We start from the raw sequence: 17536 nt of genomic DNA, 5'->3' as shown, positions 1-17536 counted from the left end.
TATTCTTCTTTGTCTTCACCACTTCCATCACAGTCAGATTTGTGGTTTGTGGTGTTTTTGAGACTGGGTTTGTAAAGCTTACTGCCTGCATTGCTCTGTGCCAGTTGACTCGGGGTCATGGACTTTTCGGGTGCAGCCCTAATAAATAATTAGACATACTATTCAAAGTTTAAGGCCTGTCAGTCAAAAAGAACCAAGTGTGACATTTCTTCTTATACTTAGAGTTTGCAGTTTAATACAGATGTGCAAAGACAGTCATATCAGAACATGACTAAGCTAGTGCTTAGCACTTTGAGATTACATGTCCGGGATGACAATGCTGACATATGATGTTTGGCATATCATCATATTATCATCATGGTATCATTTTTGTGTTTGCATCTTAGGATTAGCATTTGCTAGTTAGCACTCAAAACAAAGTACAGCTGATAATGGTGGGAATATCAATTTTTTTTCCTATTTTATTGTATGGTATTTGTTGATAAACAAAAATATTTGGCAAATAAAAATGTTGACCTGATGATGGCGCTAATGGCGCCAAACAACCACTAGTGGCTATATTTGGTCCGTTGGCATCTGTAATAATAATGTGACCAGGAATCTCTTTGAATAGTGTAAGCCTGTCTTAACCTTATCTTGACAACCTAATTAGAGTATGCTGGATAGATTAGGGGAGTTGCCATGACAATAACCTTTCCACCTTGGGTCAGGTGAGAACGCAGAAGATCAGGTGTCTTGAGTGGATCTGATGGATTACCACGCTGTATGTCTACATAGAGAGCTAAGATGTAGAAAACAGAGGGTACTTCCTTCGTGGCTTTTTAGAGTTTTAAATCATAAGCCTGACCCACCTTTATCTAAGTTGCTCACCATATATGCAGTGTTGAATTAGAGGGTGTTTGTGTTTCACTAAGCCTTTTTAAATGACTTCAAAGAAGTCATTTTGTATAATTGCTTGAGAAAAGTAAAAGAATATGAAAATTATAAAGCAGAACCAGTCTTGCAAAGTCAGCCTTCTACCCATAGCTGCGTGTCATTTGCCATCAGGCATATGCAAGGGCCCTCCAGGCTACATGTGACAGAGGGTCCACCAGTGTCAGTGTAGAGTCTAAAATTTTGAGTTTCGGCCCATACTTGTGCAGATGTACAATAAAGCCAATTGGAGCAAGGAGCTAGAGACCCCTTTTATTATAGTGATAACAATGTAACCACTGAGTAGATATATAAATCAATATTTTATTAAGCCATGATGAAAGTCGGCAGCATTAATTGGATGGACATGCCATTAATGGTTCTTGCATTTGATGTCCTAGACAGTTGCACAGGAACAGTATTATATGGATATAAAATCTAGTGCAGTGCAGAGAATTCACATGCAATTTCTTAGATTAGATGCATGAAATCACTTGAGATGGAGGGTTGTTTTGATTCTCCAATGTATATTCTGCTGCCTTTCAGTGTTGCGCTGTCTCAGTGGTAATAATGGGTTTCTATTTATTCCCCTGGCACATGGATGAGGGCTTTTACAGGGCCTTTGTTGCCTCCCATACTATTTCCTCTGTCTCTGTGTTGCGCAGAGACACGAGTTTGGCGCCGAGGGGAGAATTTCTCCATGACCGGAATCAGCGCCCCATCATCCCTCAGCCCCACTCCACTTTCCTTTTGTTTCCCTCTCAATATTCTTATTTTTTCCCCTCCTTCTGTATCTTTCTGCCAGCTCCACAACACTGCTCCCTCGTGTTTACATATAGCCTGATCCAAAACAACAAACTGCAGTTTCACAGCCTGCAGCCCGTGTGCTTTTCTTCCTCATCGCTCTCTTTCGTTGTCTTTTATGGAGGCTTTTTCCCCTTTCACTCGTGGCCCTCGTGACTTCTCTGTGAGTACAAGAAAGAAAAAGGCAGGACGCAGAGGAAATGAAATGACACATTGAAAATGGTATTGTTGGCAGGTAATGACATAGTTACTGTTACCAAGTGCCACAGCAGTTAGATGGCTTGGTATGTTAGCGGGGCTTTTTCTGAAGGTTGCAATTTCTAAAAGGTGCTGCCTTAAAAGGTGTTCTTGGAGGAGGAATCTTTGAGTCGGTGCCATATCCAACTTAACACACTGTGTAAATAATTGACAGTGAGTCTGACCTTATCTCTAATAGATTCGCCCAGACCCCAAGCTGGCCAGAGAGTGTTAAACTACTTTTTAAGAAGCAGCGGAAGTGTCAATTATTTCATCACAGATCATAAGGAAATACTACTCCTCTGGTCCTTCTTTTTTGTAGTCTTCTCTTTCTCTCAGCCCAGCAATTTTATTTTTGCTCGCTCACTCTTTCCATCTATCCTTGAGCCCCCCTCACTTTCTGTCTGGAGCTGTCTCACCTTACTCTCAGTGTCGATCTAAAAAATGGGCTCAGGAAGTCACTTTGCAACGGCGGAGTGATATAAAACTGTAAAATCAGGCTAAGTTTGATTTATGCTCACCATTAGTGGGGAATAGTGTTCCATCATAAGTAGTCTGTCTGTCTAGAGGCTGTATGTGAAACCTAAACCCACGGCCGTACAGATAGGATTTTATGATCTGAACTGAATGATGGGATTATCATAGCTGTAATTATGGTGAGCGGTGCATTTTTTTTGTGTGTGTGTGTGTGTGTGTGTGTGTGTGTGTGTGTGTGTTTGCTTGATATAACCTTCTCTGCAGCATACAGTAGTTCTCATATTTACTGAGGCTGCTTCATGATTGATGCAAGCACCAACACGGATGCTAGGCTTGTTTCATGTATTAAACATTTCACAATAAATGCGAGGATGAATGTGATAATGACTGTTTGGCTGTAGTCATCATGGCTCATAAAAACCCATGAGGACAAACACATGGTGAATCATAGCAAGTAACGATCAGCACTGAAAATGTATCCCTGACTGTCGTGAAAGGTATATAAATTTATAAGTAACATTTCGTTGCTTCCCTCTTGTCCTTTCAGCGAGGGAGGAGAATGTGGCCACCTTCCGCGGCTCCGAGTACTTCTGCTACGACCTGTCGCAGAACCCCATCCAGAGCAGCAGCGACGAGATCACGCTGTCCTTCAAGACCTGGCAGCGCAACGGCCTACTCCTTCACACAGGGAAGTCCGCAGACTATGTCAACCTGGCGCTAAAAGATGGGGCCGTCTCCCTCGTCATCAATCTGGGTTCCGGGGCCTTTGAGGCCATCGTCGAGCCAGTCAATGGAAAATTCAATGACAACGCCTGGCACGACATCAAAGTGACACGCAACCTGAGACAGGTAATCGGGGGTAGCAGTGATGGACGGAGTTTGGAGACAGGTTGATTTTTTTTTTCTCCTTTCTTTGGCTTTAGATTAGCTGCTTCCGAGAGCTTTGAGAGAGAGCTGGCGTTAAGAATGTCACCTTGTTCTGATTGGTTGTCATTCCATTGCCACAGTTCAGACTCATTATTGAGATAAATGTCATTATACTTTTGGTTGTCTTTACAGTTACATTAATTCTTTTTATTAACTATTATTTACTTTAATGTCATTGTTGAATTTCACTTCTACTAAATGAAGTTAGGGAAAAGCAGTTCTTTTGCATGTGATTGACAGCTTAGTCGAGGTAAAATTTGCACTAGGTATTTTCTTCTCTCCTGTTTATCGGTTTTATTGAACTTGAGTTCCCTCTGTCCTCAAATTAAAGTTATCTGATAATTCTATTTTCCTTCACACTCCCCTAAGCTGACACTTCCGTCAGGCGCTGTCGCTATCTCCTTGCTTTCAGAAACTGTTTTTATGCTTGTGTAGAATATAGACTTTCCCTTTAGAGCCAAGCAGAGAGTGTTTGCCTTTGAGCCATCCATTAATGCAGTATTTATAGCTCAGATGATCATGATGCTTTTTAAAGATAGAAATACATTTCCATCAAAGATGTGCATCTGTTGTGCATCAGCAGAATTTATTACTTGACAGATATTGTTTACCGTTTTCTTAATGTGATTTTAAAATGAGCTTGTGTTGATGTTGGGGGGGGCTAGTATGAATCTACAGGAGCCTGTAGAAAGGGAGTACCAAAATAATGAGTTCCACGACTGTTGGAGGTAGAGCTAGCTGCAAAGTGTGCAGTTGTTCATTGTCTTGGTCGACCTTTAGTGTGTCTGCAAGGTGAGACAGCATTTAGTGTTGCTCTCTGAGCAGCACAACAAGTAAGTGCCGATTTCCTGACCCTCCTTGACAGTAAGCTTTTGGCCCACAGGTTAGTATATAGTTATAGCTGAAAATCCCAACAGGATAACACACAGTTTAGGAGGTTAGAAGCTAAGAGCTAAGGGCTGCTTGCCTTCTTTCTTCTGTCTTTCTTTTTACAGATCTGTCTTTCTTTCTCAATCATTTACTTTCCTCTTTGAAAGGCACACTTTGTTAGACTAGGGGTGAAAAAAACACTACAACTTTTGTTGGGGTTTAAGCCATCCTACACAAATTTTTATCCAAAAGTCTTCCAGTACTTCTCTCTGTTTTTTTCTTGCAGGACTTTGATGTAGAAAATTTGGCTAGGATGGCAAGATGGCACTTTATTACTGCAGCAAAATCTCTGACAAATCATGTAGTGTTTTTTCACCACAGCACTAACTCATCCATGATTAAAGTCATTTTTTACTACTAACCTATATCTAACCAACTAATGTACTAACTAACATCCTAATTCTCCATCGTTGCTTTTGGTTTTTGTTTTCTGTCCATCCTTATTAACAACCTTTTTTGTTCACTATTCTTTTGATTTCCTTTCTTCCCCTTTTTCTGGAAAGCAATCAGGCATTGGACACGCTATGGTAAACAAACTACATTGTCTGGTAGATATCATTCTTATTGTCTTTTTTTTGGGTTTGCCGTGTGTCCCCTCCCCCTCTCTTCTTTTATTCGTTCTCTTTGAGTTCCATCCTAGACACTCTTATCAAAAAATGAGGAGATGGGTTTGTATTACCAGGCAATTCTTTCTTCGCTTCTTCTCAATTTCCTCCCTGACCTGCCAACAACCTCCTTCTTTACCCCACAATCCCCCATCCTGTTTTTTTTTCACTTTGGCTTTTACTTTTTTCTCTTTGTTTCTTCCACATTACTGCAGATTTCCAACAAGTAAAAAGAAAATTTGACTTCTTTGCCTTTGTCAGGGCAACGTACTTTTTTATTTATTTTTTTCACACAAAAAGTCCCCATTTTTTGTGAGGACTGTCGTCCAGAACTGACAGAAGCTTACCACAATCCCAAAGATGGTGACCTCGACACCGAGCCCTAAAAGAGAAACTACCAAATAAGTGGCAACCCTTAACCTTCATTGCGGGAGCTCTGACAGTTGTTTCAAACTCACAATGGCGCATGGCATGCCCACACCTCATTGACCTCACCATCCAAACTCATACAACCTTCACCCTGTCACCCAAAATAACCACTAACACTCTAATTCACTCACTCACCTTCCACCTATCACTCACTGTGCCCTCCCTGTGTGTGTTTTTGTGGCATGCTGGTGAAAGTGGTGTTTGTGTGTTTTGGCTAACCTTGATCACCCTTATCCCTGGGCCCATATGCATAACATTTCTAAGAATAAGCATGCTGATCGAGGATTATCGGTCTGGTCCAGTGACATTGAAAATACAACCATGACACCTGAGCTAAACCTGATCAGAGATCAGCATCAGCTATTCTGAGAGTGTGTTTGAATATGGGCTCTGGTCTTGATTGTGCATGAGCCTCTGCACCCTGTGTGGCCTGCTCCAGCTTTGTATGGCATCATTGATCCACTTACTCCCTTACATGTCCAATTAAGTGTGTTTAATTTGCCTTCTAACAGTGATGACCTTGGTTTGCACATTGATGTGGTGTGGAAAGCCTCCCTTTGTTTTGCACGTGCGTGGATATATAGGTGTAGATGTCTGAGAGAGAGAGAGAGAGAGAGAGAGAGAGAGAGAGAGGGGAGAATGTGAGACCGATGGTGTGAGAAAGAACGTATGTGCGAAAGTAGGCGTGTGTGAGCACGTCTGTGTGGGAGTGCGTGTGCGTGCTCACATACATGTGTACTGTATATGTGTGTGTCTGCAGTTACCAGATAAATCCCGAAACCTAAGACAAGTGAGATCAATTTGTCCTTGGTTTGAACATTGTACTAACCCTCCCCCAACCTGAAGTTTCAAAACCAAACCTATGATCCATTCTCTTACCCCCATCAAAGATAAAGAAAATATGCCTCTGCCATATTTTCTTTACCTGTCCTGTGAATCCTACGGCAAAAATTCCATTAACAAGATCCAAACGCTGTCTGGTCCAAAACAATCGCTTCAACGATTCTGTAAAAAAGGTGAAATGAAAATGAAAAGGTCAAATAGCTCATTCCGAATGCAGACCAAGGAAGGACGTGTGTTTTATACACAGCACCTGATCAAATTCCAGAGTGTAATGGCTTGGCTTTGGCTATGTGTTACCCCTCAACAGGTGACAATCTCGGTTGATGGGATCCTCACCACTACTGGCTACACCCAGGAAGACTACACCATGCTGGGCTCAGATGATTTTTTCTACGTGGGTGGGAGCCCCAGCACTGCAGACCTGCCTGGATCTCCAGTTAGCAACAATTTCATGGGCTGCCTCAAAGAGGTAGGAGGCACTCAATTGAATAACAGATAGAGAACAGGTGCATGATTTGTATAGAATGTGGGTTTTTAATTCCTGATATTATGTCAGCATTTGCCTTCGATTTTTCAGTGTTTCACGACTGCTGTTGTCACTGCTTAAATGTGCAGCCACATACAGAGGCTTTGATATTTATGTACCCATTGCAGCTGTTTTAGTTTACGGACAAAAATAATAATCAGCATACTTTCCCTTGAAGGAAGAAGAAAATAAAATTGCATTATCAATTAAAGCTGCTGAGTTGGCAGAGGAAAGTATCAGACTTTCAATATTCCCTTGCTTAATCTAATTCATAACACTTACTGCAGTTTGTGTGTGAGAAAATATCCCAAAATTGCTTCTGTCACATGTAATTTGCAGCATCAGCTTGAGTGTGCCGTAAAACGTCTCCCAACGGGTAGCAATCTGAAAGAAATATTTGCCGATGATGAAATCCGAAAAAGCGTTGTTGTTTCGGGACGTTTATAATGTATTTGCTGGCTCTTTGTGCTTGTGAGCAGAGCCAGAAAATGTATTAAGTACCTTGTTATTTACATTTTGCTCACCATTACTTATTCTGCAGCAAGTAATGATAATAAAGGGAGGACTGCTGGCTCTTCAGAGCTGTAAAAAAAAAAAGTCTACATCGATTTTAGCAGCCGTCTCGGAAATGGCATTATGTTTTTATGTGTCTTTGTGTAGGGGCTGCAGTGTGGAACTCTGATAATGAGTGATTTTATATTGCAGTTTATAAAGTATTTTGAAGAATGGCATTGATATATGGGTTGATCATACATGTGGTGTGGTCTTCTGTACAGTACCTACCTGCACCAAGACTTGGACCACTTAGATTTTGGTCCTTGACAGCTTAGGTCTGCATAAAACGCCATGGCAGTGGCTGTTGGAGCGTCGTAAGCTGAAAACACAAATAGCTGCAGCCATGATAGTGACTGACGGCAGTAAAGATGAGATCTCTAAAACACAGGTGAAAACTTATGTTGTGCTACTGCTGCAGCCAACAATAGACAGATCATATGAAATGGGGAAATCTAACACTGTGCACATTAATAGATCCTCCATGTTTTTATCCTGTGACGAAACCGGTGGAAGATTAGAACATGGATCATATGTTGACCAATGAACCGCCTTCTATTTCATTTATCAATAGCTTGCACCTGACACCTGAAATTAGCATAAAGAAATTTAACAAACTACATAGCCAGTGACTGTGAATCTTCATACTGAAATTAACTAAAATGCTTGAAATGAGCAATTTCCACCTCTAATACTAAACCTCTTACTCATTCAAACAACATTTATAGCCCCAAGTGTGCTGATCTAAAGTCCAAAAAGTTGCTTAATGAAACATCTGTACTCAATAACCACCATCAAGCGCTATAGGGTTTTATTTTATTTCACAATCAAAACAGTATTGTATACTGTGATGATACTGGCCCAGATAATCATACTATGAAATGTATTTGCACATTACTCTGTAGATTAACCATAGTAATACAGATTTATCCCTTGAGGATATTTTTTTACGCATTCAGAAAGTTTACTTTAACCCAGCAGATGCAGATTCATATTTTATTTGTGTGGCTTCTCAACAGCCTTTATAATATTTTAAAGTTTACTATGGGGACATAAATATGCAGCCGTGTCTCAGACTGGCCCTCGTCCTTGCTGTGTTTCCTTTCCATCACAACCTTCTCAATTTTGACAAGAGCCAGTAACTCTAGTGATGTGCTGCCAAGCTCAGTCGAGCACCTTCCAACAAGCCTTTCATTTAGCCAAGTTAGCTTCCATCAGACCACTACACACACACACACATACACAGGCAGCCACGTCTGGGTGATGGGTGAAGAGAAAGTCACCTTGTCTGCATTGTTTTATGTTTCCAATGAGACGCTCAGGCTGCTGTTTTTCCAGTCATTACCACATTGACTACTGCATCCCTGGGATATCCAGCTGCTATGACACTTAGTCTTTCTCTCACAGACACTTACACAGCGCATACATTTGTAGCACTGACCAAGCCATGCCTGTGTTGTTGCCTGAAGCTCCATGAATAAATAGTAACATATGCTGAGCTTTATGAGCATTAATGGTCCACCTGGTGTGCTGCAAAAAGGAATGATCAGAAGAACCACAGCATACACTCTGTGATGAAAATTCTCATCCTTATGGTATTATATTTCAAGCTATTTGTGTATTTATTTTTGTGTTTTCGCAACACGGGAGGATCTGTTGATTCACGGTTCTTGACAGCTGTGGAAGTCAGTCCAGCGCAAAGCATGAAACATAAATGAGCGCTTGGGTCAGTACTGCAGGCATGGTTTTATAGGTACTGTACGCTAAACACTGCATTCTTACCTGAGGTTCTGTGTCACTGCATTCTTACCTGAGGTTCTGTGTCACTGCATTCTGGTTGTTCCTGAACCCACCATGTTCAAGTGAGTGAGAGACATTTCTATTGTCTAGTAAGTGCGTCCCTATTTAGCGTAGTTATTATTGATCTGTGATCCCACCAAAATGTCAGACCTAATTGTTGGTATTTGACTCCCCCACTAGTGGTTTAGTCCATACCAAGTTGTAGGGTGAAGGAAGTTGTTTTGGCAGGTAATGTGGCTGCTGCTCTGATTGCTGTTGATGCACACAATGAAGCAGTAAATCTCCAACACAAGGGCTGAACTAATCCTCGACTGATCCACCTCATTCATTATCCAGTGTAGGCAAATATGACACACCCAATGTGATTATAATGGGAGTAAATACAATGTACAGCCTTTGTCCACTCATAATGGTAATGTGTGTGTGAAACACTTTCATTATATATGTTGCCTGGCCTGTAAAGTTTATGATGTTGGCCTGTGTTGCTGCACCACCTCCACTTGGATCAAACCAGTTCAAAACCTGACGCATTAGTGCTCACTGAGAGCATGCAAAGCTATACTAGAATAGTAATTAAGCCTTTTTTGCATGGTTTCACATTAACTAAACATGCATTACTTACACTCATGTACCCATACGTACAGCTACTAAGAGGAAAAAAGAGAGTTAAACAGTGGAGTATATACTCAAATAAATTCTTACCTGTCAACTCTTCCTCGGAGGCATCATTTACATATTCAGACTACATAATCACCATTTTGAAATGGTCATCACATAATCACACTGAAAGTTATGTATTTTATTACCATATCTGCACCTTCCCTCAAACATCTAAAACAGATCACTATATGTGTGAGTGAACGTATTTATACAAACCATGATATGATTTTGATACTTAAACTACTTAAAATGTTTGAAAGCTGGAAATGAGTCACTTTTGGTAAGTTGGAGGCTAAAGTCCATAGCAAGCTGAAAATCCCATGTATGATATATTACAGCCTCATAAAGTTAATATGATAATGAACAGTTGCCTATTTACAAATCCAGCACGCATGGAGTGACATTAGCATTAATTTTGAGTTGTGTTCTGGGCAACTAGACAAATGTCATAATTTTGTTGGCTCTTAAGCTGCTAAATGCTCCATCTGCTAGTTGCTAACTTTGCAACAAAAGCAGGGGACTCCCATCATGTGAGGCCATGCCACCAGATGAGCTAAGCACATTTTATGCTCACTTTGATCTCCTCAACAAAGAGTCAGCGGTAAAGTCGACTCCGCCTCCGGAGGATCGACCGCTGACAGTATCCACAGCGGATGTGAGAAAAATCCTGCTGAGAGTAAATATGAATAAAGCTGCTGGGCCTGATAACATCCCTGGCCATGTACTTAAAACATGTGCCAATCAGCCAGTTGAAATCATTACTGACATTTTTAACATGTCACTGTCACAAGAGAGTGTTCCCACTTGCTTAAAGACAGCCACCATTGTCCCTGTTTCTAAAAATTCTATAGTGTCTAATACCACCCTGTGGCACTCGCCCCCATTCTGATTAATTGCTTTGAGAAACTGTTTCTCTAGCACATAAAGAATAACTTCCCTGCCGGCCTAAACCATCACCAGTTTGCATTCAAACCAACAGACCCACAGGGGATGTCATCTCAACTGCCCTCCACTCAGTCTTCAAACACCTTGAGAAAAACACTCACGTCAGAATGCTGTTTGTTGATTTCAGCTCATCAACTAGGGCTGTGTGATATGGCTAAAATTGAATATCCCGATAACGATACATATCATGATATGGCACATTTTCTGTAAATTTAATAAATACATTTTTTTTCTCCATTTAATTAAAACCTTTCCAAATTTTAAATTAAACATATAACATGATATTAAATATTAAGGTTTCTGTGTATCCCACATAAGACTTGGGTTGCTGGATGTTAAAATACCTGGATGGCATTTTAACATCCAGCGAACTATTTAAGCACAGAGAAACACAGAGGGAGACAGAGGGAGAGAGAGAAGCGTTATCTGGTACTCGGAGATGGAGGATATTGTACAAGGACGGACCAGGTAAATCATTCAGGACCGTGTTGGTTTCACTTTTGATCGTTTCGACAGGCTCGTTAACAACAAGCCTCCTCCACACGAGGCTCACCTGCTTAAGTAAAAAATGAAATCATGGCTGAAAAAGGGCGAGTGGGCGACTTTATAAAACGAACTGCTGGGGAGACACAGAGAAAGGCGTGGCAGAGTGAACCGGTGTGTATGCAGATTAAAGTAGTTTATGATTAATGCTAGTGAAAGGCTTGCTTTGCATTGCATCCCTGCATCATGAACCCCCTGCAGAGCACACAAAAGATATGAAACAATAGGCGTTTTTCTATTGTCACATGATAGATATTGTCATATCGCACAGCCCTTCATTCAACACAATCTCCCCTGTGAAACTAATTGGTAAACTCAGCATTATGGGCCTGAGTACCACACTGGATATTGGACTTCCTCACAAAAAGACCCAAACACACCTCCTCCACTCTAGTGCTCAACCCTGGAGCCCCTCAGGGCTGTGTACTCAGCCCCCCTCATATTCACGCTGTGCACCCATGACTGCATCCGCCGACATGGAGACACCACCATTATCGGACAAATTTAAAAAAGTGACGAGACTCCATATCTGGAGAAGTGGTGCGACAGAAAACAACTTACTGTTTTCTTAAGAAAATTAAAAAAAGCAAATTTCCTGTGCCAAGTTTTTGTTAACTTTACAGAGGAGCGATAGAAAGCATCCAGGTTGGAAACATTACAAACTGGCATGGAATGCGCACGGCCCAGGGCAGGAGTTCTGCAGCGGGCGATAAACCGCCCAGAAGGTCAATAGCTACCCAGCAGCAGTGAAATTGGTGAGGTGAGGTGCCTGTGCAGAGCAGTGCAGAGTTAAACACAGCACCCACCCCAGCCACAGACTGTTCACCCTGCTGCCATCTGGGAAGAGGTACAGAAACTTAAAGACAGCTTCATCAGGTTGTGAGACTGCTAAACCCTTCCTCAACAATTCATCATACAAATGAGCAATTAGTATGTAGCATAAAGGAACTATATTTAAATTTCATTATAAAGAACCTTGTGTTGTAAATGCCAGTAAAATAACTTTGAATCCTTGTTTTGGGTCTTTACCAGCTTCCAAAAAATATCTGGTTCCTCTGCTCAATCTGCTAGTTGTTAACTTTTGTTTGTCTCTGAAAAAAAGCTTTTTGTCTGAAAATAGCTGCCCACACAGCTGAAAATGAGGTTTGGTGACAGCTGTGAGACTGAACCAAAAAAAAAGTAAATTTACATGCCAGAAAACCAAAAACATGAGCTTAGAGCTGCTAAAATGCTCCGTGATCAGGTTATTATTCTCGATTAGTTCAAAACAACCATATAAATCATCTAAAATGTATCAGTCATATAAAAACATTGATTTGTGCAGCTTTAAGGAGGGGAATGCATTTTTGTAAAGAGTGTGCATATTTTATCATGGGCCATGATGCAGGGGTAATTGTATTCTCCATGTGTTTCCAGTATTATCCAGACAAGTCTGACTCAGCATGAGTTGGCCCTTGAGAGAGAGAGCACTGGGTGGACAGAATGATGGAGGTGATTCACCATGTGGTTGGTTAGTGGTAGTATTGTGCGATCCTCAACTGTTCATCATACGTTGCTCCATTAAGCAGGCATGACGCCAGCTGCTACCCATGCAAACTGCTCACGACCGGGTTTGTGTCTCCCCCTTCATACTTATATTCATTCACAACATCTCTTTTTTTCGTTGTATGAAGCCCGACTTGTCTCTGTGCGCTGTATTTGCATACATTCTTTCACCTACATGTACTCCTCTCTATGCATCATCTCTTTCTGCCTCTCTCTAGCTTTCATACACCATATTTATTCCTTCCTGCCCCCTCCACCTCTTCCTTTGGATTCAATATCCCCAGATAATGAGGGAATGATTCAGTTGAGTTTGGCCCATTGCTCAGATCAGAGTGCGTCAGTGTTTCTGTCTGACTATGTGCAAGTGTAACGTCTAGCTAGAGCTGCTTGAAGTCCTACTGAAGCAGGAATGTTGGTGCATATTGGTCTCTGTTCACTATGAGATAAAAAAAGTGCATCACTCAGAGCTGATGAATAAGCAGATGGAGGCATGTGTTGCTGCAGTGAGTGAATACCTCCCTTTCTCTTCCCGTCTGACAACAAAAGAGATGCTACATGCTGCCATCACAACCCCTCTCTCTCTCGTTCAGTCTCCACTGCACTCATCTGCCCCCGCAGGCTATGTGGGATGTCATCCATACACAACACACACACACACACACACTCACTCACACACATGTCCCGCCTACGCTCGTGGTTTGCCATGTGGGCTGCGGCGTGTCACGCAACCGAGGGCCAGTGGGTGGCCGCCCGGCTCACTCTCTGGTCAGTCGGATGTTTGCAATGACATGCAGTCAGTGCCTTCTGCAACCCCTCCCCCTCCCTCCCCTGTGAGATCTCACGCCATCCAGCCCCTCCTGTCACAGGGGCACCCTTGGCGGCACTGGAGCTGTGTAGTGGCAACTTGTGTGAGACTGTGGGGGCGGCAGGGGCATGCGCTGTCATCTCTGCTGAGAGAGGGGAGGAGCTGCATGCTGGAGGTGAAAGAACAGGAAGAAGATGTATGTGAGGAGGGAAGGTGTGAGCTTTTAAAAAAAAAAAAGGGGGGAGACTGACAGAATGTAGGAGAGGACAGGTGCAGGTGAGGTGAATGTCAGCGGGTGGGAGACAGAAACAGAAAAACAACTGATATGGACGCAGATCAAAAGAATGATGAGTAAGTGAGGAGAAGAGGAGAAGAGGGCAAGAGACCAATATTTGGCATTTGAGAGGAACATTGTCGTCATCAGTTTTGTGTTAGTCACCACAGTATGTTCAGGCAGCGCTTGTTTTCCCCTCCAATACAAATGCAAATGTCACCCTGTCCTTTTAATTATTTTACATGTTTTTAATGTCCCCTTAGAGGGCCAAACAGTGATGGATGGGTACAAACCTCAGACTTTAATGGAATGCCCTCACCACACTATAGGCTAAGCTGGTAAACATTGTTTGTTTACAGGATTTGGCTCTAGGTTACTCCTTACACACACATTTATATCCTTAATTCTGGGTAACTCAAAACCTTGCATTATATAATATTACAAAAATAAATTTCCTGAATGATATTTTTAAATTCTGGAGTCAGTGGCCCAGGGAGCACAATTACACCTATGATAACTGATAGTGTATGAGTATATGTTTTTTTGTGTTCTGTTTTCTGTTTTTTCTTCTTTTTGTAAGTCATATGCATTTGAAAGAGTAGCTAAAAGCAGAGCTAATAACTCATAATCTTTCCTTTTCTTGAGGCATTTTTGTATCCGCTGGGTAACCTTTACTTAAAACTGATGAAATTGATGTAATTACAGAAAACAAGTTCACCTCTCCCCTCCTGAATGGAAACCTCACTGCAATCATACTGTGCAGTATTATACCTACTATGCTGCTTATGAGGTTAACTCACACCAACTTTCTGCAGGAAATACAGTTATACTGCTCTAAGGCTAATCTCATCACATAATGGTGTCCTCATCATTTAATTTGCCAGAAAATCAAGATATCCCTGTAACAATACTGCCTTGCTTTCATTGAGTAATAATTTTATTTTTCTGCAGTGTAAAATGTGCATGATGAAAAGAGACGTCAGTCCTAAAACTGAACCTTAAAGTCCACTCAAAAGTTGATGTTTGAGCTTCACTGTGCAGAATGATGTATGTGCAGAGTTTGACACTAGAAGGAGGTTTTCAGATTCATCTGCTGAAAGTGAAAAGTTTCTCTGTGCTCACTGAAAATCTGATTTTAAGGGGAGGGGCCTACAAGCATGATGTCTGACATTACAAGTAATTTGGAAGTCAATCTTGGTCTAGTGTGCAACTTATACAAGTGCAATGTAGGAACTTGAAGCCTTTAGTGCACATACACTGAGAATGGACTTCTCAGTGAAGTAGGAGACTTCTCGTGTCCAGCAGGAAATCTTGAAAGTAATTGACAGTATTTGCATGTTCATAGATTCTGGAATTTTTAATGAAGTAGTAAGAATCCATGCCTTTTTTAAAGTTTTGTGGAAAATAGACTCTTTTTTTTGGGGGGGGAATGAACATATGAGATGCATATTATTGTTCCAAGCACACAATTTGTAGGGAAGGAAACTTTAAGATTGCTCCCATTGGAGGAATATTATGGGAATACTGATTTGCCTTCTCCAAGAGTTAGATCAGAAGAATGATACCGCTCTCATGTATGTATTTACGGTCAATATGAAGCTACATCCATGAGATGGTTAGGTTAGCTTAGCACAAAGACTGGAAGCATCTGTCTACCCTTTTATTTAACCTTATGTCTTTTTTATTAATCTGTACCATGTAACATTAGGTTTAGGGTTAGGTCATTAAATTTAATCTCTTGGTTAAAAAACGGCAATATTTATTATAGTTATTATATAGTATATAGTTTCTATTTTACTCACACATAAAAAGTAACTCAGTGCTTAAGTACCTAAAGACAATGAACAAAAACTAAAACCCACAAACCACTTTAGCACCTGGGGAATAGTCCCCATAATACAAGCCAAAATGCACAGACCTGCAATACTTCAATCCCTTTAACAATGAAATACTCCAACTCTGAAGTGCAACCGCATGACTCATTAGATTAGTTTATTCTAGGTAGGCTGAAAGCACAGCAACAAGGGCTGAGGCTACCAGCACCCTAGTTGTAGAGCATAGTTCAGTATTGTGCAAAGAGTTGTATTGAGTAATGAATGCAGTAGAGGTGATGTTCGGAAAGACAGAAAACCTTGCTACTATTTCTGTCTGTCAAGATAGAAGCATTCTGAGATTTGTTAAAGGCCCTAGGCTGTGGCTGTTTTAGATTGAATATTTGAACAATAATACAGGAGAGTTTATGAACTTGAAGATTCGCTCACCAGTGCTGATGTAGGACACTGGATGTAGAGAGGAAGAGGAGTGTTGTGGTGTTATGAAAGGCAACAAAGAGACAGTAGCAGAGAAGACCACATGTCTATGTATGATTATATGACAGGGATCAGCGGTTTGGGAGTAGCCTCAGGAAAGATGGGACAATAACAAATTGGTTTAAAGAATAAAAAAATCTCTAGTTTTTAAGAATGAAAGCATATGCTGATAAGTGCTGAACCCAACTGTTCTATCACGCTGCAGTGCGTGTGGTTCCAGCTGTTCTATTTCAGTCTGACAACTTGAGTCAAATTTATTGAGAAACGATGTCCTTATATCCTGTACATATATATAGTTACATTTTCCATGGCTCTTGCTTATCACTCCCTCCAATGTGTAGATCTTAATACAAAAACTTGACGTTTTAGAAAATTAAATAGAAAGAAATGACAAAGGAGGCAAACTTTCTCCCTAGGTGGGAGCCTAGAATTAGACACTGCATGCTACATGTATGCTGTAGGGGGGTGAAGGTGAGGTTACAGCTGTGGAGGCTGAGGTTGGTGTTTTGAGAAGTGTGGCAGCAGCAGCAGCGTTTGCAGGAACAATCAGGTATGATCAAGTTCATCTGACAGACTGAATGGAACACCTCTGTGTGTGTGTGTGTGTGTGTGTGTGTGTGTGTGTGTGTGTGTGTGTGTGTGTGTGTGTGTGTGTGTGTGTGTTTGACAGTGTACTGTATGTGTCCACAAGGAATAGAGTATCATGTAGCACAGCTGAAGCTGCCTGCATGGAAAGGTTCCGCAGCATTCCTTCTACTTTGTCACATTAAAGTTTCATTTCATCCAAATCAAAAACACATATTCTCCTACACACCTATAGTGTTATCCAGTAATAGTGTTTTGGTTTTATGTGCCAAGATTTCAGATATCCTCTGTGTTGCTGCCAACTCAACACAGTGGAGGTTAATGGAACTGTACTTTGTGTGTTTGTAGTATTGTAAAATTACATATGAACAACTAAATAGGTCTTAATTTTTCCTTAAACAATACCTGGTTACTTTGGGCGATCCACAGACTCTGCCGTACTACTATCTTCAGTAGAATATTGTTCTCAATTAAAACACTTACCAGTTAAAATTATCCAACATTATTATTGTTTCTGGAAGGACATGTTGCTGTTTTTAAAAAGTAATTATTTGATGAAATTCCCTCACCTCCATTATATTGGGTTAAATGCAGAAGTCTCAGCGGCAAACATCTAAAAACTGACATAAATCTGTGGCACAAGGCTAAATTGAGAAGATATGTCTTTTTGTGATTTGGGTGAAGATTTAATATGGTAATTAGAGTAGTGTTGATCTCCAGTAATTGTTACTGAATATTCAATCTCTTGTTTCGTCAGTTCTGTCATTCATCTAGTTTTAATACTACTGGCTATTATAACATTGATCTCTTGGTAAATACTGTATGTGT

At 41.0% G+C, this 17536-nt stretch overlaps 1 protein-coding gene across 8 annotated transcripts in view; it reads left to right on the top strand.

Moving 5' to 3' along the window:
* The window catches only part of nrxn3b (neurexin 3b), a 279282-nt gene that overhangs the window by 64306 nt on the left and 197440 nt on the right, over positions 1–17536 (top strand). For 5 of the 8 annotated variants that reach the window (XM_051408672.1, XM_051408674.1, XM_051408670.1 and 2 more), the window contains exons 5-7: positions 2978–3279; positions 4791–4814; positions 6472–6633. In XM_051408672.1, the coding sequence (XP_051264632.1) occupies positions 2978–3279; positions 4791–4814; positions 6472–6633 (488 nt within the window). The remainder of the gene's footprint in view (positions 1–2977; positions 3280–4790; positions 4815–6471; positions 6634–17536) is intronic. The other 3 variants (XM_051408679.1, XM_051408673.1, XM_051408671.1) reach the window with 1 other exon arrangement.

The sequence above is a fragment of the Dicentrarchus labrax genome, unplaced genomic scaffold (genome assembly GCF_905237075.1).
Source record: "Dicentrarchus labrax unplaced genomic scaffold, dlabrax2021, whole genome shotgun sequence".
Classification (NCBI taxonomy): Eukaryota; Metazoa; Chordata; class Actinopteri; family Moronidae; genus Dicentrarchus; species Dicentrarchus labrax.
The sequence above is the reverse complement of the archived record's forward strand: the minus strand, read 5'-3'. Positions and strand labels throughout refer to the sequence as shown.